Source organism: Rosa rugosa, chromosome 1, assembly GCF_958449725.1.
Source record: "Rosa rugosa chromosome 1, drRosRugo1.1, whole genome shotgun sequence".
Classification (NCBI taxonomy): domain Eukaryota; kingdom Viridiplantae; phylum Streptophyta; class Magnoliopsida; order Rosales; family Rosaceae; genus Rosa; species Rosa rugosa.
This window is the reverse complement of record NC_084820.1, coordinates 51,106,770-51,133,844: the sequence shown is the minus strand read 5'-3', so window position 1 is coordinate 51,133,844 and position 27,075 is coordinate 51,106,770. Positions and strand designations below refer to the sequence as shown.

At 38.8% G+C, this 27,075-nt stretch overlaps 2 protein-coding genes and 1 long non-coding RNA gene across 4 annotated transcripts in view; all 3 read left to right on the top strand.

Moving 5' to 3' along the window:
- The window catches only part of LOC133725324 (probable LRR receptor-like serine/threonine-protein kinase At2g28960), a 90,350-nt gene that overhangs the window by 52,931 nt on the left and 10,344 nt on the right, over positions 1–27,075 (top strand). The window lies entirely within an intron of this gene.
- Positions 5,842–20,941, top strand: LOC133726567 (probable LRR receptor-like serine/threonine-protein kinase At1g05700). The gene is made up of 14 exons (XM_062154130.1): positions 5,842–5,854; positions 5,968–6,284; positions 6,376–6,512; positions 6,604–7,085; positions 7,193–7,317; positions 16,915–16,925; positions 16,998–17,069; positions 17,186–17,257; positions 17,348–17,428; positions 18,608–18,870; positions 19,417–19,646; positions 19,743–19,869; positions 20,130–20,187; positions 20,899–20,941. Exons 1-14 carry the CDS (start codon positions 5,842–5,844, stop codon positions 20,939–20,941), a joined length of 2,031 nt encoding a protein of 676 aa, XP_062010114.1.
- On the top strand, positions 20,945–23,773 carry LOC133725327 (uncharacterized). The gene is made up of 3 exons (XR_009854359.1): positions 20,945–21,844; positions 22,518–22,593; positions 23,519–23,773. It is a non-coding gene; the product is annotated as an uncharacterized LOC133725327 (long non-coding RNA).

Below are 27,075 nucleotides of genomic sequence, written 5' to 3'. Positions count from 1 at the left end.
CCTTAATCTGTTTATTAGTTATCAATAAAATCTAACACCATTCAACTAAAAAAAAAAATCTTTTCTTCTTTTTCTTATTGCAGACCGGCCCCCTTGACTTAGCATGAGAAATGCCTCCCAGATCGTATCTAGCCGGTGAAGTGGATGCAAGAACGACCTAGTCCCTTTCAAGAACAAAAGTGAGGAGACCCTCAAGACTCCACCGTAGATGCCGGATCAAAGGTTCGCAAAACAGCAGTGTAACCGTTGCAACATACCTGAGGGCAGCACTTGTATGGAAAATGTGATTTCTCTGTGATTATTGGTTTTTAGCGATTTGGGCTGGGCCTTCTGTACTTTAGGTTGTTTTCCGGGTTTGCATGTTTGGACACATTATTTTATGGAGTATTTGTACCAGGGTATTATTGTTAGTATCCAATGTTTTTTTTTTTTTTTATCAAAAGAGGTCAGCCCATTATATATATTCAGCAAGTAGTACAAAAACGAAACACCCCTAAGGGGTTACACAGAAAGAATCGCTTCTCAGAGTACCCTGAGACTCCTATTCTAACAAGAACAAGAACCCAATATATCCCCAGTACACCCACCTTTTAGACAGTTCACGCACTTTTATTCCAAACAAAATTCAGTAATCCCCGAAGCAAGAGTAAAAAAAACCCTCAGAGATTATGATCTTTGCGACCTAACAAAATTTAAGTATTTTCCTGAAGAGGAGCAGCAGCCTCCACTTCCATGCCTTGTTCCTTGTCCGTTACTTCAGCAACAAATGCCTTACGGGCCCAACAATGAGCGAGTCCAAACATTGCAGCCCACCCAGAGCCAAAGAGCCCTAACGTAGCCCATGAAACCGGCAAACAGGCCCAAGTCCAGTAGGGCACCCCAAAAAATGCTAAGGGCACCGCACCACCACCTCCGACTAGCCTTGTCGTTGCAAAACTCCGCCACAGAGTCACTGCTAGGCCACCACGACCAGGCTGATTCCCACCCCAGCCACCGACAACGTCAATGAAAACAGATCGAGCCTCACCATCAACAGAACGCTGCTCTTCGCTCCAAAGGGAACAGATCCCGACCAGACGCCATCGCCGCCTCCAGACGAAGGATGGACGCCAGCCTTTCGTTCAAAACCACTGGCAGTCGCCACAGTCTCCTTCGAATCAACAGACCATCTCGGGTATAGGTCAGCCCGAGACATACCACCTCCGCCATCGAAGACCACACTACCATCGTTGGACCTCCTCCAGACATCACCACCTCCAATAGCAATAAACTGGCCAACGCGCCAGTCGCTATCACCACTATCGATCGACGGATCAAGAGCAGATCCACCATCACTATCAATAGAACCACCAAAGCAGGTCTGATCAATCAAGATTCGAGATCCAATCCCACCAAAATCAGCACAATCGCCTCCTCTACCCGAAGATAGTGGCAGACAAAGAGGTTTGTCGCCGCCGCCATGTGAATAGAGGAGCAAGCGAGAAGTTTTGTCGTCGCCGCCGCTCGCCGAAGAGAAGAAACGCCGATATTTCTCTCGAGAGAGAGTTAGAGCCATTGAGCCATCCATAGTATTCATTAGTTTTGTTATCTTGTCGATATAAAAAGTTAGTATCCAATGTTTAATTAAGTACCTAATTTTAGTTATTCAAAAAAAAAAAAAATACCTACTTTTAGTATGGGAAACAAAAAAAAAACATTCTTTTAAAATAGTAGACATGACACACATGCATGCTTAAGAAAAGTACACATTCGATCTTAAGAAAAATAATTACAGGGAAGAACAAGAGAGAGAAGATTTTATTTTATTATTTTTTTTAAAAAAGAACAAAAGAAGTGCGTCAAAAAATGTTCTTGTGCTTGATTTATGTCTGGCCTACGGTGATTTATGCTTGATTTATGTGTGATACCACTAGACAACATACACATGTCTGGCCTATGGTGAAAAGAGAAAGAAGGATAAAATTGGAAGCTTGGTAACAAAACTTTTAATAAAGGTCCAAATACCAAACGTGCATTTATGAATAGAAACTCATAACCACGTGGTGTGTTGTGTTGGTCGAGCTGCCTAGTCTGGAACCCCCAGGTCTAGAGTTCGAATCCCAGCTCCATCCCGTGGCCAGTAGATTTGAGAGACTTGGGTTAGTTAAAACACCCAATGGTTCGTGCGTCTACGGTGCAGTGATTAGTCTGGCTATGCTGGGATACACTGCATGGGTGTGTGTGTTGGTTCTATTGACGTCTTCCACTAAAAAAAAAAAAGAATAGAAACTCATTAAATGTTCAAATTCTCGCTGAAAAATACACATAAGAAAGAAGTGAATGTGCACCAGTAGCGTTCCTAGCGTAGCCGTAGAGTAATACAGAAAAGTTGAAGCTCAAGCCCTCTAAGGAGATCACTGGTTCGATCATCCGCATGTGAAAAACATCCTATGGGGAGGGGCCTTACCCATGTTCTCCCGGCCCCGGAGTGGTAGTCCCAACCGACCACCATTTTTGTAACCAAAAAAGAAAGGCTTCTGCTTTGCGTGACCTATCACCTATGAGAGAATCATTGCACTTGCTTTTGGAATTCACTCCACCTCTAACCTCTCAAAGGTCAGTCTTTTCACATGGCTTTATTTGAATTAGATCTCATCATGGGCTAGGCTAGGGCCAGCCCAACCCTAAATTTTAGGGCTTAGGGTCGGGTTGGGTTGGGCCGGGCCTAGTTAAAGTAAACAAAATTTAGAGCCGAGACGGTGCTTAAATATGCTAATCCTTACCCGCCCATTAGGGTCGGCCTTCCGAAAAGGGTCTTATTTTGTTTAACAAAAAGAAATACATTTTTTTTTTTTCTCAAAATGTGGTTCAATGGTTATTTAGGTAATCTAAGATTCATTTTTTTTTCGTTGATCCTATTATATATATATATATATATATATATATATATATATATATATATATATATATATATATTGGAGTTAACTTTTTTTTTTTTTTTTGAAAAGGGGTTTGGAACCCAGTCTAGCTGGGAGGCTCAGCCCTACGCCCGGTTCCATTTATTATATTAATATTAGAATTTTGCAACGGGGGGGAGGACATAAAACCTGGACCCCGTGCTACAGAAACACTACTACAATAATCCTCGTAGAGAACATCTTGAATACTAGCAGGCGTCCCATCTAACCAAACATCATCTAGTGCACCCCAACTAGCAAGGTGAGCTAGCCTATCAGCTACACCATTTTGCTTCACGGTAAATATGTCGAATTGTAACTGACTAAAAAACACTAAGATAATCCTTACAATCATCTAAAACTCGACTTACCTAGGAGAAATTGTTCTCCTTACTATTTAGAGCAGCAATCAACACGGCAGAGTCTCTTTCAACATCTATGTCAGACCACCCTTGGTGAATCCCAAGGAGAAGCATGCCTCCGCTTCCATATTAAGAACCGAGTGTGCATGTACAAAAGGTCGAGCTAGCGCAGCAATACCCATACCCATATCATTCCTGACCACCACACCAATACCTCCACAACCATTCTCCACCCTAAAAGCACCATCCACATTAATTTTCAGTCTGCCTGGAGGTGGGTTCTGCCATTTCACAGGAGGCCTTTTTTTCTTCTTAATTAACAGCTTTGGGGTGATATACTTGAAAGTCCTCCAGCATCCTCACGGTCCACTGAATCATGTTCATTGGTCGGCAGCTCACCCCATGCCAAAGCATGTTGTTACGTTCAACCCAAATAGCCCATAGCCCCATGAAAAAATAATCTCGCTGGTCCTCACCAAGTACATCCATCATATCTAGAAGCCACCCCTATAATTGGAGTTAACTTAATAACACTTATAAATTTTAGTTAAGGTGGTTATATTCAATTAACTATCTCTCCCAATCTTCCAAAATTAATTGTTATTTAACAAAAGAAATAAAAAAAATTAAAGAAAATAAAGCTTACGAAATCAATTACAAAGAAATATATAAGTTTTTTTTTTTTTTTTTTTTAAAAGAAAGAGATAAGTTGAATGTTATAGAAAAAAGATAAACATATTTAAAAAATTAGAAAATTATTAAGGCTTGATTGGGAAGACTTAAAAGGCCAGGCTTGGTCCTAACAGGTTCAAACAGGCCGGACTTCATATGCATGGCCCATACCCTACCCTATTTTAGAAAGGGTCAGGCAGACCCGATCTAATGCATGGGCTGGGCCGGGTGAGCTTAGGGCAAAATGATGACCCCTGATTTTGAATTGTGTCGGTAGAATATTTGCTTGGGTTTGCAGTTGTCCTAAAAAAATAAAAAAAAACTAAACTAAATTCTTAGAGGGGTTGAGATTCCGAATACTGGGTTTTGAGGGATTGAGGTTTCGGATATTGGGCTTTTCAGGATTGCAATTTTGATCACTGGGTTGCTGTTATATATGTTCGAGAATAGGGCAGCAACTGCCAGGCTTCATGAAATTTATTTTTTGGTTATGTTTTTTAATTTTCTTTTTGTTTAAATTTGGACTCTGTTTACTAACGTAATAATGGGAGATACAATTAACTAGACACAGGCCAACAGTTGCTTTCTTGTTGAAGAAACCACCGAATTGTAAGAGTCATTGTTTTCTGGAGAAGATGATAATCTGATATGACCTACTGACCCACTCAAGTCCTGGACCTTGCGTTTTAAGTTGATTGAAGAACTCATTAGCCGTATTATTGCTGCCAAAATTGGTCCTATTACAATTTCTGGAAATTGTGGAAATTTAACCGACTCTACAGCTAGGTTTATTTACATTAGTTCTATAACAATTCTGAGAAATTTCCCACCTTGACTAGGACCACCCAACTTAATTAATTCTTGCACATGTTTGATGCAATTTTCTGGGGGAACCTTGACTTGACTTGGCTATAAGCTGTACCTAGCTTTTATTAGTTAGTAGTATTTCTCATCTGCCTTATTTCAAACGTCTTTGGATTTTGGTCACTTGTGGATTTCACTTTAGTGAAGTTTTCTTTGAGTAATGGATGAGCCAATTTGACACAGGACAGGACAGAAATTCCTGGTTGAACTTTTTGTCTTTGTCAAGCAAAAAAAGAAAGTAGGATGGACCTAGTGTAACACGCAGTGCAGTCAATTGATATTTTTGAGTCATTTGAAATTTGTTTAATTGAATTGAAGTTCAATTGACGCATTGGCGACGATTCATGAGTTTTCAAGAAATCAAATATTAATTATCTTGTTTGAAATCCATTTGCTTTGGTTCATTAAAAAACAAACATTTCTTTTTCTCTATAAATCAATTTTGGATTTTGAAGAATCACTATGAAGTTGATATATGATTTTAGATCATGTATTCCCAACACCTATTTCGACTCACATTACCATTCCATCCTCAACATAGCCCAAAAATGGAAGGATCAACATTTACGCTACAAGTCTTGCGTATGGACTTGCTTGCTTAATTAGCATTATTTGAATTTAATTGTAACTAGACTAATGAGACGACTAGTGGTCAAAGTAAACTGTAGAAGATGGACCATGGTGTTCTTCAATCATAAAGTCACGATAGGCACCAAAGGCAGAGTCCCCCTTGTAATGATATATATATCCATTGTAAAACAAACTTTTTTTTTTTTTTTTTTTTAATCCCCACCCCAACCCACCATGATGGGGCTCGAACTCTTGACCTCCCAAATGAGATTTCAGAGCCTTACCACCCCACCAATACACACACACCCATTGTAAAACAAACTTCTCCCTACATTTTTCCAGAAGTATAGTCAATAATGATGTCACTTACATTCATGCAATCCTCTTTGCTTTTAGTCTTATGCTCCTTGGTCATGCCCACGATCAATCAGGTACGAATGTCTAATGTATGTATGTGTGTGTGTGTATATATGTATAAGTGAATATGTTGCTTAAGAGTTTTTTGATTGGAGATTTTATTCAAAACATTATATAAAAGCTAAGAGATATATGTGTCTCTGCAGGCTTCATCAGCATTGATTGCGGCATAGCTGTAAATTTTAGTTATACTGACATGAATACAGGCATCAAGTACATTTCAGATGCAAGATTCATAGACACTGGTGAAAGTAAGTCAGTATGGCCCAATCAAAGAAATAACTACACACAGCCATACTGGAATCTTAGGAGATTCCCAGAAGGAACCAGGAACTGCTACAAAATAAATGTCACAAGTGGAATGAAGTATTTGATTCGAGCAGGTTTCTTTTATGGAAATTATTACGGCGATAATAAGTTACCAGTATTCGAACTACATCTTGGAGCTAACTCGTGGGATAATGTGAGGTTTAAGGATGCATCAACTGACAAGAAAAAGGAGCTCATACATACCCCCTTGCGAAATTACATTCATGTTTGTTTGGTGGACATAGGCTCTGGGATATATACCATTTATATCAGCTATAGAGCTAAGGCCTTTACCTAATGAGACTTATCAAACACAAACGGGTTCCTTAGAACTTGTTTCGCGGTATGACACTGGTCAAATGGGTACTCGTAGAGGATACAGGTGAATCCTTGAACTCATAGGAATCGATATGTTTTCTGATTCTTGAATACTATAATGATGTGGCAAATAATGTGGCAATGTTTCATTTTAGGTTTCCATTTGATATTTTTGATCGCGTCTGGTCGCGTGCATATAACGTCGATGATTCGGCACAATTAAGTACACCATTGACTGTTAACACTTATTATCACAATAAATACCATCCACCGTCTTATGTCATGCGTACTGCCGCCACGCCGAGAGATCCAAATGATCCTTTGAATATCCGGTTGCCACCTTCTAATGATATCAATGCAGAATATCATATTTACATGCACTTTGCAGAAGTTGAAAAGCTCCAACCCAACCAGTTTAGACGGTTCAACATCACTAGGAATGGAGACTCCTTTTATGGGTCAGTTACTCCTAGTTACTTGTACACAGTTACTATTTCTAGCTCTAAAGCTTTTGGCGGACAACAAAATAATTTTTCAATCTTCAAGGCTGAGAACTCTAGTCTTCCACCCATACTCAATGCATTTGAGATTTATAAGGTGAAAGAATTCTCAGAATTGGATACAGACCAAGAAGATGGTAATTAAGTTTCTTTCACAAGCTTTCATTTCTGTCCATTTATTGCCTCACCCGATAGGTATATGAGTGATTTTCATGCGGTTTTCTGTTTCTGTCTGCAATACTAGTTGTTGCAATCACAAACATCAAGGAAACTTATAAAATTCGGAAAAACTGGCAAGGAGATCCATGTTCCCCTCAAGCTTACTCATGGGAGGGCATAAACTGTAGCTATCATGCTGTCACGCCCCGGATTTTGAATAACAAATTCAAATCCGAAACATGAATTAATACAACTCACTTAAATAACAACTTGAATTTTTTTCTCAAAAACCACCACACCTCACACCACTCAATATTACATAAACCAAATCCTCAAGTTGTTTATTACAGCACACCCTCACCAAATTGAATTGTAAGGCTCAAATGAGCATAACTCACCTCACACTTACAACAGCTGTAAAACCAAAACAAATACTCTAACCCGCACGATCACCACCCTGATTTTCCTGACCTGTAGAATTACCCGCTACACAATTTGAATAGTGTACCAGGATTGCAACAACACAAAACTCGGTAAGCTTTTAACAGCTCGTATGAGTAAACAAGAATGAACTGTTGATTTATTAAATCATATTTCTTTTAACCCAAGTCAACACCCAACAATTTCAACATCCACAAAGAAAACCACAAACACCGTTCTGACTCAATACAGAGAACCAACACAATGAGCATATCTAAAATCAAGGATATACAAGTCACACCCGTGACAACTCAATCATTTGAATCTCAACAAAATCAGATGAATCACTCATCTCTCCTCTTAACAAGATGCATTTATCCCCACAATACAAGATAATATTTCTCAACTTTCTACGAATCTCTCCCATCACTGCACTCCCCAATAAAGCTAAATAAAACATAACTCATGCATAGAAAATTAATGCAGGAATTAACCAAAATGCATGAAATCAAAAATCATAGTAATCCTTGCATATAATTTTGTTTCAGGAGATTACATTAAAATCAAACAATAGAAATGAAAAGGGATATAAATAAGGAAGTCAACCAACACACGTGAATAACGAGGAAAACCTTTCAACTCGAAGAAAATAACTCACACCAAAATCACGAGGAATCCACCGATTAAAATTAAGGAAGCAACACACACCAATCCCAAGGAAAATCTTTCAACTCAAGGAACAGAAACACACACCATGATTCCTTAAAAACCAACATTCTTTTCCCAAAAGAAACAACACAAGTCACCCCGTGACAAAATCATAAGAAATGTTAACCTAACAAATCAATATGAAATCTGGTCCAACCTGGACACGTTGGCAGACAGACTAGAGCTCTAATTGATCGAAATCACTAACCCGGCCAAAGGCGTAATTACGATATATTGCCTGAGGTCACTCTTAGCAACCCCGAATCCTCAGACCTCCCCGGTCATCTGATCAAAACATTTTAAAGCGGTCACTCAGGACCAAAAGTTACTCAACTCTCAAAAGGAGATGTCACCCCGTGACCTCCGATCATCAGACCTCCCCGGTCGTCATATCAAAACATTAAATCAAATTAAAAGGAGAAATCACCACTTGAGACTCTCAGATCTTCAAACACTTTTCAAAACAATAGAAATACCATTTCCCACAACATATTGTTTCTCAACAATAAAACTCATCATCTCTCTCAACATAACTCCATCAATACATATTATTTCACGTAAATAATATATATACATAGACATTCACGCAGGAATGCCTATTAATACCAACTATAGTTCAAGCATAGAAATCGTGAAATTCATTTGTATAGTTAAAATCATTTTACTTACCTATGGACCGTAGTTGATCAAGTCCATATGATTTTAAAACAAATATTTATTCCATTAATATTTTCTCACAATTAAGAGAAAATAATTAATTAAATGTATTCGGTTCGTAATATGAACCACGTGAGGTTTACTCACCTCTAAATTCCAGCTGCATCTTCTTAACAGCTCAAAATACGATTCGCAATCGTTCGCCAACTCAAACTGTCAATCACCTAATCAGATACGGTCTTAACTTAGTAAATCAATCATAAACCATACATATACATCAATCCAACAGTCGGATTCTAACTTATTGATGATCCAACGGTCAGATTGAAATTAAATGATGATCCAACGGTCGGATCGAAATTAAATAATGATCCAACGGTCGGATCCTCACGGATCGCCCTTAGGATCATCCTCCAAAAATTTTACGAAGATCCAACGGTTAGATCTTCTTGAATCACCTTTACAAACATCTCCACAAAATTATACAAAAATCCGACGGTCGGATTCTCACGAACCGCCTTTCTAATCACAATTTCACAATTATACGAAGATCCAACGGTCGGATCTTTGCCCGTGACCACACAAAGTCATCGGGACAGTCATACGATCAACATATCAAAATTATAAGTGCATTGGACGGTACGATCTTCACAGATCGTAACCCGAAGGTAATGTGTAAAACCGAAATCCTAGCATGCATCAACTTTGTTCAAAATGACCTTACGATATATTCAAACGACAGTATCGATGCGTAGATGAATAAACTGAAAACAGAACACAAAAATAAGGCCGGACGCGCCGCCACAAGCGGCGGGTCAGCTGGTGGCCAACGCCGGGTCAACCACCTCCGATGGCAAAGTGACCAACTACAAACTGGTTCAAAATGAAGAGTTGATCGACTTTCATACCTGGAGCTAAGTGAGATTCGGTCTAGATCATCCTAGATCGAGCTTGGAAGTTGGATTTATCTGGACCCTCTGATCAGATTTCCAGATTCAACACAGAACGTGGATTTTGAAAGGTGATGAAAGGTGAGTATAGGGATGATCAGCAGGAGGAGACGATTCCAAAAATGTCAACCAATTGCCGAGGGGATGCCGGAAAAATGGTTTTCCAGCCGGCCCGGGTTGCCCACGGCTGGGGCTTTTTCGATCCAACTCTGGGGGCAACGGCGGGGCAAGGCAGTGGCACCAGGCGACTGGGGGGCTTGCGGCGATCACAGGGAGGGCCGGGTCGTGGCCGGAGGAGGCGTGACGGCGCCGCTGGCGTCATGTCGGGTCGAACGGTTCGGCCGCGTGGGAGAGGAGAGAGAACGGAGAGAATGGGGGGCTGAAATGCAAAAATGAGAAAAATTTCGTCCTAAATGAATAAATCAGGATATTTCATCTATTTATAAAAAATCCCAATTTTCAAATATTCATAACTTATTCATACGAACTCTGAATATTACGTTCCACATATGCACGAGATCGTATCGACGAGCTCTACAACTTTCATGAAGGAAGTTTTCCCAAATTTGGAACATATAAAAAGTCAACTCCTTTGACCCCTCTAAAACGTTCAGTTTTCGAATAAAAATTGTTTGAACTAATTCCACAATCTCTCCAAGCTTCGTATTCATGCTTATGACCACGAAATCATTTCCAAAAGCTCATAGAAAATTAATTTGAATTTTCGGGGTATTACAATCTACCCTCCTTAAAGAAATTTCATCCCGAAATTTAAGCGCAAGTCAATTTCTTCCGATTAAGGTTTTATGTATTTCATACAGAATACTAACCAACCACCAAAAATGGTCACAATAATTTTTGCTTCAACTATACCACGATTGACTACACTAGATCCATCGTAGATTTCTTCTTCAGCCTAGGTTCAAGCAAAGTGCTTCTCCACAAAAATTCTAGGAGATAAGGCTAACCTAACCATCGAATCTTCATCTTTTCCAAATCTGTAGTGATCTACAAAGCTACGGCCCTATGTATAAAAATACATCCCAATAGCCACTAAATCATTTCATCACTAATGTAACCCACACAACAAGGATTCACAAAATGAAACCTTCATTTCAACTTAAGTCATCAACCCAACATTCCTTCACAGTCATCATTTCTCCAAGTTACAACCAAGGATGCATCAAGCAACCTACCACTCACAACATCATTCTAGAACAAGAAAACACAGGCCAGAGTTTAACTACAAACATTAGCCAAAACTCAAACACACAAAACAATGTGTAGAAAAACAATGCTTCAATAAAACAAAATTTATAAAAGTAAAACACCTCCACAACGTCTTCTTATTCAAAATGGGCCACTTTGGCCTTCTTGTGGGCTCTAGAAGGGTCCACTAGCACGCGTTCACTCCCAGTGATGATGGCTTGGGCTTGCTCAATCCTTGGGCTAAGCACTAGAGCTGGCCATTTTGGGCCGAAGAACTGAACCAGCTGCAATTCAAACCGGCCCAAACCAATTTGGGCTGAGTTTTCGGCCTGGACTTTCGGCTCGGCTCGGCTCAGTATGAAGTTTCACATACCGTCCGTATACCGTACCGACCATATATACATCTACATACCGAAGCATATACAAAAACCATAAAACTTGTAGGAGGCAAGGTTCGAAACCCTAACCTGCTGCAGGAAAGTTCCGCTCCCAACCACTGGAGCACTAGCTGTCCTCATTATAATATGTACAAATGTTATACTTATTATGTCTTATGCGAACATAATCAAAATAAAAAAGAGCAAGGTTCGAACCTCAGACCTCATGTACAAGAGCTTCGCTCTCAACCACTAGAGCACTAGCTGCTCTCGCTGTTATCCTTACAATTCTTTTATTTATTCTATCATAAGCGATAAAATAAAAACAAACGCTGCACACTCCACGTCTCAAGATTCGTCTTTTTCGAGAATCATTTGTTTCCCCCACGCGCTCCACACGAGACAAAATCTTTTCTTTTCCGCGATTTAATCTGCTTTTCTGACATTACTTTTGACTTTTCTTGTCGACTAACTCAAGCCTAACTCTTCCTCCATCAGATAAACCCAAATCCCCAACCCCAACATCATTTCATCAGTTCCAATCTTTCTAACAGCAATTTTCCTTAATCACTTCTCATCACCGTTTCTTCAATTCTCACCTTCTCTCAACCCATCACCAATGAAACCACAAACCCAGCAACTAATGGAACCACAAATCCAGCAACCTCTGGAACTACAAATCCAGCAACCTCTGGAACCACAAATCCAGCAACCTTTGGAACCACAAATCCAGCAACCTCTGGAACCACAAATCCAGCAACCTCTCGAGGATGGAGGAAGCTACCAAGTAGCCGGGAGGAGTAGTACCCGATGGACTCCCACCACAGATCAATTAAGAATCCTCAATGAGCTTTTCTACAACAATGGAGTTAGGTCTCCAACTGCAGAGCAGGTTCAGAGAATCACTCTCCAGCTGAAACGATATGGAGAGATCGAGGGCAAGAACGTCTTTTATTGGTTCCAGAACCACAAGGCTCGGGAGAAACAGAAGAAGAGGTCCACTTCGAATTTTCCTGTGCCCAAGCAAAGATTAAGGCTTGTTGGTAGATCCATTAATCTTAATTTTGGGTCAACTAGCTCTACTGGTGTTGATGGATCCATTAATCTCAATTTTGGATCAACTAGTTCTAATGTCATGGAACAGCGAGGAGAAGATCACCAGGAGATTGAAACCCTTCCACTGTTCCCCATGCACAGTGAAGACATCTTGGGCAACATGAAGACTACTTTCGAGAGAGGTAGCGGCTATGGCTACTACTCTGGTGGCTGGGGCGGCTACAACGGTGGCTCTCCTATTTCCCTTGAGCTCAGCCTCAAACCCCCCGGAGCTGCTGACTTGGCTTAGTAAAGTGTACTCTTTCTCTCTTTTTTTTTTTTTTTTTTGAAAGGTAGCTGAAATTAATAAGACTGAATGAATGTAGTGTCCCCCCCCCCCCCCCCTTTTTTTTTTGCAATTTTCCAAAATTACAATAACATTCCAATATCTTCGAACACAATAAGATGAGATCAGCCTCGCCAAATTACTCATCAATTGTCACATGGTATTGCACACACAAACAAAGTTGTAAAAGACTCATCTGTTACAACAATGAAAAATATAACATGCAACATACCACATAGAACAACACTTCACAAAAGGAAGTCACTCACTAACATATCCTTCACTGGTCAGGAAGTATATGTCTCAGAAGAGTCCTACAAAATCCTTCCAAATCATTATCGATAACGAGGAAAACTGATGTGCTCATATTTTCTTATATTTATATGCCTCTTAATCTTGGTTTTTATGTTTAGTTCTCCTTATTTATGATTCATTTACTTCTTTTAGTGTTTTTTGTAGGTTTGTTTTGTAGAAAGAAGAAAAGAAGCCAAAATGAGCTAACTAGGATTGAAAGGCAATATGCAATCTGAGACTGGGAATCTGCCTGTGCAAAATATCCAACTTCGCCGAATTACTGGGAAATTCTCGGATCGAATCCGACAATGTGTCTTATATGCATGGAAAGCTACAGATGTCTACTTTCTATAGAATTTTACGGATCTCAATTTTGATACTCTTAGAGAAAGTTATGATTATTTGAGTGAAGATAGGTCGGACAGAAAATCTGCTCGGGAATTTAATTTAGGGTTTAGGGAGAACTCATGTACCGTGGCACAAGATCATCAATCCTAATGCATCAAGGAAGTTAATTCAGATGAGGATTAAATGATGAACTTATTCCTACTTATATTAGGAATTTTACGGATCTCAATTTTGATACTCCTAGAGAAAGTTATGATTATTTGAGTGAAGATAGGTCGGACAGAAAATCTGCTCGGGAATTTAATTTAGGGTTTAGGGAGAACTCATGTACCGTGGCACAAGATCATCAATCCTAATGCATCAAGGAAGTTAATTCAGATGAGGATTAAATGATGAACTTATTCCTACTTATATTAGGAATAAATCTTGTAGTTCAAGGTTTTCCCATTCCAAATGAAGAAATGAATCTATTCCCTAGTTTTACAAGGAAACATGAAGCCAAAGATGAGCAGAAATCTTCCCTATATAAGGGAGCACGAATTTACATGATGAGGGGAGTCTCGGAGCACAATGTAGACGCCTAAGGAGCAGAGACAACTCATCCATCTTCCCCTTCTTTTCCCCTTCCATTCTTTTTATGTTTTTCCTATGTTTTATGTACTTATCTTTTGTTAAACCTTTTCTAGGGTTAGGATGATGCCCTAGCATGATTGTTTATGTACTTTGATGATTTATTGATGGATTTATAGTTTCTTTATGATGAATGCTTAATCACTGTTTGAATTGATGCATTATGTTTAAGTTCTTTGATTGATCACCTTAGGGCTTCACATATAGTAATTGGAAGATAAATTTGAAGCAGAGATGCAATATAATTTGATTAGCTTCTTGTGATTAAGTGTGGTAAATTACATTATTACTTGAGAAAGACTAATGATTTGCTTGATTCCCTTGTTTTCTAAAGCGTAATGAGTCTTGCATGTTAAATTTATACCTGAGAAGGATAAACTGCATAGTTAGGATATAAGATCTTTACCCGAGAGGGAGAGCATCATACACTTAAGGAAAACTATGGTTTAGAGTACCTGAGAAGGACTTAGATACGGGAATTATCATCTAGAGAAACAAAATAATCTGTTAATTGCATTGAAACATAAATAGGATTGTTAGTGGTTGATTCTGAAACCCTAGATTTTATCATTATTTGTTTGTTTCTTTCTTTCTTTAATTTTCACATTAATTGTTTAGTCGAAAACCTTAAAACAATATCTTCTTTTGCTTGATTGTTTATGTGTTTTTGTGTTTGGATTATTTGGGTTAGGATTTAAATTAATTATCAATCCTCAGTTGGAACGACCTCGTACTTGCACACTATACTAACGACGATTCGTGCGCTTGCGAGTTTTAATTAAAATTTCACAACAAGTTTTTGGCGCCGTTGCCGGGGATCGATGATTGATTTTGATTCTAACTTGATTACCAATCTGATTTTATATTTTGTTTATTTAGTTTATACAATTTTTGATTTTAAGTTTGCTAAATATTTATCTTTTTGTGTTTCAGGTTCTGTACCTTCTTTTTTCTGTAGATTTTGGACACCTTCCTGGAAGTTTTAATAGCCTTACTGCATATCACCGGAAAGCTACATGTGTCTAGTTTCCAACGCACTAAGCAGATCATCATTCGGAGCTGTGAGCTAAGAGATATTTGAGAAATACCAAACAGTGCTCAATCTGCGCGGAAATTTTTCTTGATGACTTCTGCGATCTTTTTGACTTCAACATCGGCTTTGTGCTTTTCTTCAATAAATCCCAGGGAGCTCTAAACTCTTCTCTTTACTTTCTTGTTTTTATTTTTCACTTATCTCTTTTCCATGCTTTTATGTGCATTTGCATGCTATAATTTTTTCAACATTGAGGACAATGTTAGATTTAAGTGTGGGGGAAGGGATTTTTATATTTGTTTTTATTGGGTTGTTAGTTTTGTGGGTTTATGAAAAAAAAAAGAAATTTTTTTTTTTGTTTTCTTTGTTGTTTTTGCGTCTTTGCATGTTTTTTTTTTTCTTATGCCTTTCAACAACTATGATGAGTATATATTTCAGAAATCATGGCTTAAGAGAATCATAAAATAGAGATGATGTTTGACTTTATTCTTTGGTTAATAAGAATGTATGATTGTCATATGTATGTGTAGTGGATGTGGCTTTGCTTACATGGTACAGAAAATAGCATGTTAGGATAAGTTTTTGATTCATACATAACCTATGTGAGATATTTGAGCCTATTTGCCTTTTCTTTGTTGAGTGTTAAATGAAAAAAAATATGTCATCTTATTTTCTTGGCGATGATTTTGTTGATCTCATTATTCTTTCATCTTGATTGATTGCTTGCCATAGATTAAGTTTAATGGACTATGTAATGCTAGAATTCACTCTTATACTTGTTGAGACTTTTATCAATATATGCTTGGACCTTAGAAAGGATAAAGGCACCCTAGGAAATTATCAACATTGCCAAATAGCCATGTGTCCCTATTTGTGTGCACAAGATGTGCAACCCCCCTAGATAAACCCCTTTGAGCCTACATTGAGCCTTTTCTTTTATCACCCTCGTAATCCTTAACCCTTAAACCTTAGTATAGTTATATCTTTACCCTTATTCTAAAGACTTAGTAGAGCTAATTTTTGAGACATACAAGAGGTTTTTGGTGTCAAGAATGAAGATGGAGAAGATAAGGAAGTTCAAGTGTGGGGGTAAGACTTGTCTATAGAAAAAATATGTGTATGTATATGCCGTGAAAAGTGAAAAGGAAAAAAAATAGAAAAAAAATATATGTGACGGAAAAAGAAAAAGGAGTAAGTCTTTGTGGATTTTAGTCCCCCAAATGTGGATTTGGATCCAACTCTTGGTGCAACGGCGGGGCAAGGAAGGGGCACCAAGCGACTGGGCGGCTTGCGGCGATCACAGGGAGGGTCGGGTCGTGACCAGGGGAGGCGTGACGGCGCCGCTGGCGTCATGTCAGGTCGAACGGTTCGGCCGCGTGGGAGAGGAGAGAGAATGGAGAGAATGGGGGGCTGAAATGCAAAATGAGAAAAATTTCGTCCTAAATAAATAAATCCGGATTTTTCACCTATTTATAGAAAAATTCCAATTTTCAAATATTCATAACTTATTCATACGAAGTCCAAATATTACGTTCTACATATGCACGAGATCGTATCGATGAGCTCTACAACTTTCATGAAGGAAGTTTTCCCAAATTTGGAATGTATAAAAAGTCAACTCCTTTGACCCCTCTAAAACGTTCAGTTTTCGAATAAAAATTGTTCGAACTAATTCCACAATCTCTCCAAGCTTCGTATTCATGCTTATGACCACGAAATCATTTCCAAAAGCTCATCGAAAATTAATTTGAATTTTCAGGGTATTACACATGCTTACGAGCCCCTAAGACGAATTACAACCTTGTAAGTTTGTCTCCATAAAATTATTGATGATTTCATTTTCAATTCACATGTCTTAGTGATGTGACGAAACATGTAATTAGGAACTTGTCTTCGAATGGATTAACAGGGGAGATAGCTCTTTCTATATCCAATCTGGCAAAGATACAAACTCTGTAAGTATGCCTTTCTGTGTCCAAAATGAGCTGTTACAGATAATGAGAAGGTAGATTGAGAAAGGAAAGAATTTCATTTGTCATAATGAGTTTTAAAGGTGATCTGTTCATTTCAGGGATTTATCAAACAACAACTTAACAGGTTCAATTCCAGAGTTGTTGTCTCAATTACCAGATCTAAATTTCATGTAAGAAATTATTTAATGATATAGTGTGGCAGAGGGAACTCCTTAACTGGAAACCATATTTAAGACATAGTACTTGATTTACTTCTGTAGAAACTTGGAGAAAAACAAGCTTACAGGCTCAGTTCCAGTTGGATTAATTGAGAAGAGGAAGAATGGTTTGTTATCACTAAGGTATGCAACTTACATAAAGTTAATTGTTATTTTTTCTTGAATCTGTTTTACAAATTGGATTATTGACGTAGTCACGAACCAGTTTTCTATTTGTAATTAGAGAAAAATTCAACTACCGTCCCCAAACTATGCTGTCAAGGCCAATTTGATACCCGAACTTTCAAAAGTATCAATGTGATACCCAAAGACCTAAATTGGCATCAACGTGATACTTCCGTCCAAAATTTCTGACGGCGCCGTCTGTTTGCTGACGTGGTAAGCACATGGGTCCAAAAAAGAAGTAAAATGACCAATTTACCCTTTTTATATTCATTTTTTTCTTTTTCTTTTTCTTCCTTCTTCTTCTTCTGCGATTTTGTTCTTCTTCTGCGATCTTCTTCTTTTTCTTTTCGTTTCTTTTTCTTCTTTCTTCTTCTTCTGCGATCTTCTTCTTAGGGTTTCGTGGCGCCCAGCAGCTTGGGGCTGAAGGTCCCAATCGAACCTGATACCGGTCGAAGAACCTGCTGGTGCCGAGATGATCAACGACCCGTCGGCGTAAATTGGGGCCGCCGAGTTGTTGAGCGAGACGAGGCGGTCAGCCGGAAGGTACCGTGAGAGAGTGGCCGATCTTGGCGCCGAACGGGAGGGTAGTTGGTTAAATTGACTCTATAGTGGATAGTTCGATTGAAATGCTTGTGGAATTGCATAGATACTTTGAATTGCATTACATTTTAACCATTCAATTCTGTTCTATGAGGATGTAGATGGTGCAAAGAGTGTTCGTTATCTTATGGGTTTTGATAGACTAAGTGTTTGATGGTGCTAATTGGGAATGTGATACTGGGTCTCACTCTGGGTTCCTGTACTGTTGTTCTGGTCTGTAACTCATTGGAGAAGTTGGAGCCGAGTGGCTTTTGCGTAATCTGCTTAAAATAAGAATGGGAAGATATTGACTGGTATCGAATGGTATATAAAGCACTTAAACTTTTTCTGTGTTGTTGTTGTTACTGAAATTGTTGAATAATTCATGCTATTGATTGCATTGTGAAGTTGGAAGGGCAGAAAAACCAATCCCAAGTACTTTTGCGGTTGGGGGAAGGGAGGGAGGGTTGTAATGAGATTACTATTTGTTATGTCGTTCTTAGCTTGATTCAGTGATGCGATTTGCTAACTCCATTTTGCAGTTACTTTTATTTCAAGATATACTATATTCTCAAGGGGGCTTGAGAAAATGGCTAAGTGCAATAAGCCACAGAAGAATGATCAACATTCGATCAAGTACAGGTGGTACCCAATTGGCCAGGCATCCTCTCGGCTTGCTAATTTCGTTCATGAAAGATCTGCCGACACAGTTTCTAGAAAAAGTAATGAGCAAGGGAATAGAAAATCGCAGCACAAGTCTCCTGAGATATTGAGCACTACTGAGCTCATCTCAGCGGTTGGCCAGATATGGGATTATGCAAGTCGTCCTCTTGGATTGGGCTAGAAGAAGGGCTAGAAGAAAATCCCAGAAGAAGAAGAAGAAGAAGAAGAAATGAAAAGAAAAGAAAAAAAAAATGAATTAACAAAAAAGGGTAAAAAGTCCATTATGCCCTTTTCTTTGGGGCCCAAGCACGTCACCAAACAAACGGACACGTTAGAGATTTTTGACGGAAGTATCACGTTGATGCCAATATAGGTCTTTGGGGATCACATTGATACTTTTGAGAGTTCGGGTATCATTTTGGCATTGGCAGAATAGTTTGGGGACGGTACCTGAATTTTTCTCTTGTAATTAATGTCGAGTTTATTTTCTCATGGAATTATTTAATGATCAGGTATTTCACCAGAAAACGTTGAGATACAAATCTGCTTACTAAAACGTAATATGGGGATTTATAGCTGGTTATTATAATTGATCATATATAATCTAACTACAATTGCCATCAACTATTTTGGATATTGAAGGGAAAACAAAAGCATGAAGGGTGCAGATTTTGACTGTATAAGATGCTGATAAAACTTGTTAGTCTCGGGAGATGTCACAAATGTGAAAGCCACTATTCAATTGGGCTCAATGGAATCGACAAAACGAAAATTTACCTACTCTGAGATACTCAAGATTACCAACAACTTTGAAAGGATTCTTGGAAAAGGTGGGTTCGGAACCGTTTATCATGGTTACCTAGACAAGACTCAAGTGGCTATCAAGATGCTTTCACCGTCAGCAGTTCAAGGATTTCAACAATTTCATGCAGAGGCACGTTTGCCAAAATTACTGATGCAACAATTTCTTTACCGCTATTATATATAATATAACAAACTGATCTGTTGTGGCTTCTTAATTATATTACAGGTTGATCTTCTTATGAGGGTTCATCACAAAAACTTGACAAATCTTGTTGGATATTGCAATGATAAAACTAGAGTAGGCCTGGTCTACGAGTATATGTGCAATGGAAACTTACAAGAACATCTTTCAGGTTAGGCCGCAGTGAAATTATGCAGTAGCAAACTTCAGCATAAACTTCTTTCTTAATTCTTTGATTATTTGGGACAGTCGATAACTTAATTATCAGCAGCCTAGTGATTTTAATATATACTTGAAATGAAATACTTTGAAGTGCACAAATTTTGTATTCTGCAACTATTTTGTATTAATAAATAATAACTTATGGGGTTCCCTTGTAAGTTATGACGGAGAAAAAAAAAATTCTCAAATCTTCAATTTTTGTGGATGTAGATAGTAGTTCAAATATCTTGACTTGGAAAGAACGACTTCGAATAGCAATAGATGCTGGGTCTAGATATATATAGTATATAATATTAAAATTTCGCAAAAAATTAATGTTTTGTATATTGTCCTTATAGAAGATGTTCATCTGATTTTATACATCTCCTAAAGTCATATAAAGATTACAAATCTTCATGTGAAGAAAGTAATAACTTATTCATCAATTACTTTACGTTTTCTTGGTAAATTAATTACTTACTATTTTTCAAATAAAACAAATCAATTACTTTACTTATTCAGACATAAAGACCAATCAATTTAATAATTATGTTTCTTAATATAATTAATTTATTATTCAAATTGATTGGTTATAGAAGTTTTTGGGGGGGGGGGGGGGGTCTAATACTTAAATTAAGCCTATTTTTAATATTAATAAGGTAAATAAGTAACTAAAATTGAAGTATATACCAAAAATTCTAGGGGGGTCCGGACCCCTTCGGGCCAATTACTAGGTCCGCCCAGGCCTGGCTTGATATCCAATCCCTCTTATCTGAAATTTTTGGTTAGATTGTTGGAATGATTGTCTGACATGGTATTAAAGCCTTAGTAGAAGACGGTCCAGTGTTTGAAACCTGGAATACTTAGTTCTTTGTTGGTTTGGAGGAGCAGGGCAGGGGCTGCACCTATGTATTTCTTAACGCTTGCATTTTTAGGACATAGCAGTTGTCTAACACTTTTCAGAAGATATGATATGATTTTTTATGGTTTTGGCTTGCAGATACTACCTATCAAGTAGGTTAAATGAGAAGAGTGATGTGTAATAACCGAGTTTTGTCTTCTTTAAGCAAAGTGAAATGGTGGCAAACACCTTTGATTTAAAGGTAGGGTATTCCGTGATTTAAGCATTAGTGGATCAATCAAGACCGGTGCTTTATTTGCTTACGTGTTTATGCATAATTGAAAATCATTCAACAAAGAAAGCAGAAGAAATCTCACTCTCTCTCTCTCACGGCCGAACCCAGCAAAAACAGAGCACGGATTCTTCGATCTCTCTCTCCCTCCTCAGGCCACCTCAAGACGTCGAACCACCTCCATTAGCCTCGCCTAGACCTTGCACTGCTGCAGTGGCATCCTTGCACCGCGGCACAACCGGAAAACGGCGGCGGAAACACGGTTTCGTTTTAAAACCCGATTGGGTCCAATTGTGATAACTCGAGCTACAGGCCATCAATCCTCACCAAACTTCATCCTCGAGCTCGCCTCAACTTCCTGAAGCTCCCAGAAGCAGCCTCACACGGCGGCGTGGCCCGTAGCAGTGGCTACAAGTCAAACCCAACCAAGAACGAAACCGGAGCTATCGATCCAAATATCTTGAGCTACAGGATGTCGTTTTGAGTGATTCTTGAACCAGTGAGCTCGCCTTGAAGTTCTGAACAACTCTCCAGAAGGAATCGAAGCGTTTCGTTGAAGTTTTTACGTCGGAATTCAAGCTCGCCGGATTCTGGAAATTTTCCGGCCACCGACGCTTTCGATCAAGATATCTTGAGCTGTAGAGCTTCGTTTTGAGTGATTCTTGAACCAGTGAGTTCGTCTTTAAGTTCTGAACAAGTCTCCTGAAGGAATCGAAGCGAAAGGAGGACATTTTTACGTTGATCGGAGCTTCGCCGGCTTCTGCAAATTCTCGCCGGTTTTTGGAAAAATTCCGGCCACCTCGACTGTTTTAGGTAATTTCAACCACTTCCGGTCATTTTCAGCTTACATGGTAGTTATGAAAGTTGTTAAGCATGATGAGAGGAAGAAGAGCAGCCCGGCCCCGACACCATTGGTGGTGGTCGGCGGCGGCTCTGCCACTAACTCCGGCGGCCCTTTCCGGCCACCTCCGGGGGTCAAAAATATGGTTTCTGTACATTTTCAGATTCTATATTTCAATACGATCATTTCGATATATTATATGCAATTTTTGGATATCGTATGATTAAGTTATGAATTTTTAAGTTTAGATCGATTTCGATCGTTAGATTTGTGATCTGTGAAGTTAGGACCGTCAGATGGACTTGTAGTTTTGATATGATGATCTTATGACTGTCCCAGTGGCTTTGTGTGGTCATGGGCGAAGATCCGACCGTTGGATCTTCGTATAAATGCAAAACAGTGATTAGGGAGGCGATTCGTGAGAATCCGTCCGTTGGATTTTCGTATAAATTTGTGAAGATGTTAGTAAGGACGATTCAGGGAGATCCGACCGTTGGATCTTCGTGATGATTTTTGGAGGGTGATCCTAAGGGCGATCCGTGAGGATCCGACCGTTGGATCATCATTTAATTTCGATCCGACCGTTGGATTGTCGTTTGAATATGTTTTTGAGTTATTGGCTAAGTTAAGGTCATGTGTGATTAGGTGATTGACGGTCTTCCTTGGGTGAGCGATTTCGGTGTGTATTGTGTTGAATTGAAGACGCAGCGGGAATATCGAGGTGAGTAAATCGCACATGGTTCATTCACGAACCGAAATTCGGTGATTTTATTTAATTGAGAAATTGTGGAAATTGTTTTATGAAAATAAATATTTGTTTTAAATTATATGGACTTGATCGACTACGGTCCATAGGTAAGTAAAATGTATTTAAACTATAAAAATGAATTTCTAGATTTTATTGCATGTGAACTATAGTTGGTATTAGTGGTCACTCTTGTGTGGGTGACTACGTATATATATATTTACGTGGAATATATATTGGATGGTGTGATTTACTGAGTTATATTTTGAGCATTACCTTTGGAATATGTGATTTATCTTAGATGTTGTGTTGTCTATGATAATGGGTAATTGAGTAAAGTGCGATAGTTGAGTCGTTGAGATGAATTAAATGAGGAGTCGAGTGAATTGAGAAAAGCAGTCATTCGTAAGGTGAACCTTGGCCCAGGTGACACTTTACGATACAGTTAGAGCTCTAGTCTGTCTGCCGTCATACTGCTTGGGGGATAAACGAGTTATCATATGCCCTTGGGTATGACATGACATACTGAATGGGGTGATTAATATAATTAATCATAAGCCTGTAAGTATGATATACTGAATGGGGTGATTAATATATTTAATCATAAGCCTGTAAGTATAATATACTGCATGGGATGATTTATATAAATAAATCATAAGCCTGTGAGTATATATTGAGTAAGAAGTTGTTTATTATTGAGTAGTCATGATGAGATGTGAGTTGATTGATGCTTGAAGTGATGTTGTACACTTCAATTCTTATGCAAAACAAAATTAAAATGTGCTTGAGTTGATTGTGTTACTTTAAATCGTGCAATCCTTTCATTTACTCATACGAGCTTTGCAAAAAGCTTACCGGGTTTGTATTGTTGCAATCCCGGTACACTATTCAAACGGTGTAGCGGGTAATCCTACAGGTCAGGCGAATCGGGAAGGTGATCGAGCTGCTTAGAGAAATTGCATTGGGTAAATCTGGATTTATATTGTGAGGTTTATTATGCTCTTTTGAGTATTGTAAATTAAGTTGTGAGAGTGTGATGTAATAAGTAAATTGAAGATTGGTTTTTGTAATATTGAGAGGTGTGAAGTGTGGTTGTTTGTGAGAAAAAAATTCAGGACGTTATTTGTATTGATGTTAATCATGTTTCGGATTTGAATTGATTATTCAAAATTCGGGGCGTGACATGATGTTTATAGCTTTGGGATTGTGCTGCTAGAAATCATCACAAGTCGACCTGTTTTATGTCACGCCCCGGATTTTGAATAACAAATCCAAATCCGAAACATGAATTAATACAACTCACATAAATACAACCTGAATTTTTTTCTCAAAACAACCACACTTCACACCTCTCAATATTACAATAAATCAAATCCTCAAGTTAATTATTACAACACACTCTCACCAAATCAAATTCTAAGGCTCAATGAGCTTAACTCACCTCACTATTACAAATGCTGTAAAACTATAACAAATACTCTAACCCGCTCGATCACCGCCCTGATTCTCCTGACCTGCAGGATTACCCGCTACACCGTTTGAATAGTGTACCGGGATTGCAACAATACAAACCCGGTAAGCTTTTTGCAAAGCTCGTATGAGTAAACGAAAGGATTGCACGATTTAAAGTAACACAATCAACTCAAGCACATTTTAATTTTGTTTTGCATAAGAATTGAAGTGTACAACATCACTTCAAGCATCAATCAACTCACATCTCATCATGACTACTCAATAATAAACAACTTCTTACTCAATATATACTCACAGGCTTATGATTTATTTATATAAATCATCCCATGCAGTATATTATACTTACAGGCTTATGATTAATTATATTAATCACCCCATTCAGTATATCATACTTACAGGCTTATGATTAATTATATTAATCACCCCATTCAGTATGTCATGTCATACCCAAGGGCATATGATAACTCGTTTATCCCCCAAGCAGTATGACGGCAGACAGACTAGAGCTCTAACTGTATCGTAAAGTGTCACCTGGGCCAAGGTTCACCTTACGAATGACTGCTTTCCTCAATTCACTCGACTCCTCATTTAATTCATCTCAACGACTCAACTATCGCACTTTACTCAATTACCCATTATCATAGACAACACAACATCTAAGATAAATCACATATTCCAAAGGGTAATGCTCAAAATATAACTCAGTAAATCACATCAATACTTCACCCGATGTCACACCATCCAATATATATTCCACGTAAATATATATATACGTAGTCACCCACACAAGAGTGACCACTAATACCAACTATAGTTCACATGCAATAAAATCTAGAAATTCATTTTTATAGTTTAAATACATTTTACTTACCTATGGACCGTAGTCGATCAAGTCCATATAATTTAAAACAAATATTTATTTTCATAAAACAATTTCCACAATTTCCCAATTAAATAAAATCACCGAATTTCGGTTCGTGAATGAACCATGTGCGATTTACTCACCTCGATATTCCCGCTGCGTCTTCAATTCAACACAATACACACCAAAACCGCTCACCCAAGGGAGACCGTCAATCACCTAATCACACATGACCTTAACTTAGCCAATAACTCAAAAACATATTCAAACGACAATCCAACGGTCGGATCGAAATTAAATGATGATCCAACGGTCGGATCCTCACGGATCGCCCTTAGGATCACCCTCCAAAAATCATCACGAAGATCCAACGGTCGGATCTTCCTGAATCGTCCTTACTAACATCTTCACAAATTTATACGAAAATCCGACGGACGGATTCTCACGAATCGCCTCCCTAATCACTGTTTTGCATTTATACGAAGATCCAACGGTCGGATCTTCTCCCATGACCACACAAAGCCACTGGAACAGTCATAAGATCATCATATCAAAACTACAAGTCCATCTGACGGTCCTAACTTCACAGATCACAAATCTAACGATCGAAATCGATCGAAACTTAAAAATTCATAACTTAATCATACGATATCCAAAAATTGCGTATAATATATCGAAATGATCGTATTGAAATATAGAATCTAAAAATGCACAGAAACTATATTTTTGACCCCCGGAGGTGGCCGGAAAAGGGACGCCGGAGTTAGGGCAGAGCCGCCGCCGACCACCGCCAATGGTGTCGGGGCCGGGCTGCTCCTCTTCCTCTCATCATGCTTAACAACTTTCATAACTATCATGTAAGCTGAAAATGACCGGAAGTGGTTGAAATTACCTAAAACAGTCGAGGTGGCCGGAAAATTTCCAGAATCCGGCGAAATTTGCAGAATCCGGCAAGGCTTGATTTCGACGTCAAAACTTCAATTTCAGGCTTCGATCCCTTCTAGAGAGTTGTTAAGAACATCAAGGAGAACTCACTGGTTCAAGAATCAGTCAAAACGATGCACTACAGCTCGAGATATACCGATCGAAAGATTTTCGTTTCGGATTGAAAACTTACCGAGCTCCGACGAACGTGAAACCGGTCACTCTAGGTGCAATCCTCCTAGTATGATGATCAGCAGGTTGAGGGGAGTTCATGGAGCCAAGGATCGGAAGTTTTGGTGGCCGGAGCTAGGAGAAACCCGGCGTTGACCAAAATCGAGCTTAAATCGAAACCGGGCCGCCGCCGCCGCTAGGGGCCGTGCCGCCGTGCAAGGCTGCCACAGACAGGTGCGCAAGGACCATACGAAGCCAATGGAAGAAGTTTGGTGAGGATCGGTGGCCGGAGGAGGAAGAAATAGCCGGAAGAAAATCGAAGGCGATTTCCGGTCGGGGGAGGGGCTGCAGCTCCGAGCTTCCATTTTTGGAAATTCTGAAAATATTTTCGGAAATTTCCGAAAATGGAAGCTTTATACTAATTTGGAAACATTTTCAAAAAATCATAATTAATTCATACGAACTTCGATTTTTGCGTTCCGCATATGCACGCGATCGTGTCGACGAGCTCTACAACTTTCATGAAGGAAATTTTCCCAAATTTTGAACGTATAAAAAGTCAACTTTCGCGAGCCCCTAAATAACGTTCGTTTTCGAAAATTAATCGTTCGAACTAATTCCACAACTTCTCCGAGCCTCGTACTCGCTCCCACTATCGTGAAATCATTTCTAAAAAATCCACGGAATTTAATTTGGATTTTTCGGGGTATTACATTTTATCAAAACTACAAGAGAGAATTCACATTAGCCAATGGGTTGGTTTCACGCTTGATGCAGTTTTTCCTGGTCGAACCTTGACTTGGCTGTAAGCTGTACCTAGCTTTTACTAGTTACTTGTAGGCCTCATCTGTCTTACTTATGACGCCTTTGGATTTCTGTCTTTATAGGTAAAAAAAGGAAAATAGGATGGACTTTAGTGTCATATGCCCTCCAGTCAATTGATATTTTTTGAGTCCTTTGAAATTTGTTTAATTGATTGAAGGTTCAATTGATACGTTAGCGACGATTCATGAGTTTTGAAGAAATCA

Excerpts from the sequence above, each read along its gene's own strand:
- LOC133726567 (XM_062154130.1), top strand. Across the intron at positions 17,258-17,347 it reads TTACCAGATCTAAATTTCAT|AAACTTGGAGAAAAACAAGC; the intron begins GTAAGAAATTAT and ends TTACTTCTGTAG. Across the intron at positions 19,870-20,129 it reads CTTACAAGAACATCTTTCAG|ATAGTAGTTCAAATATCTTG; the intron begins GTTAGGCCGCAG and ends TTGTGGATGTAG.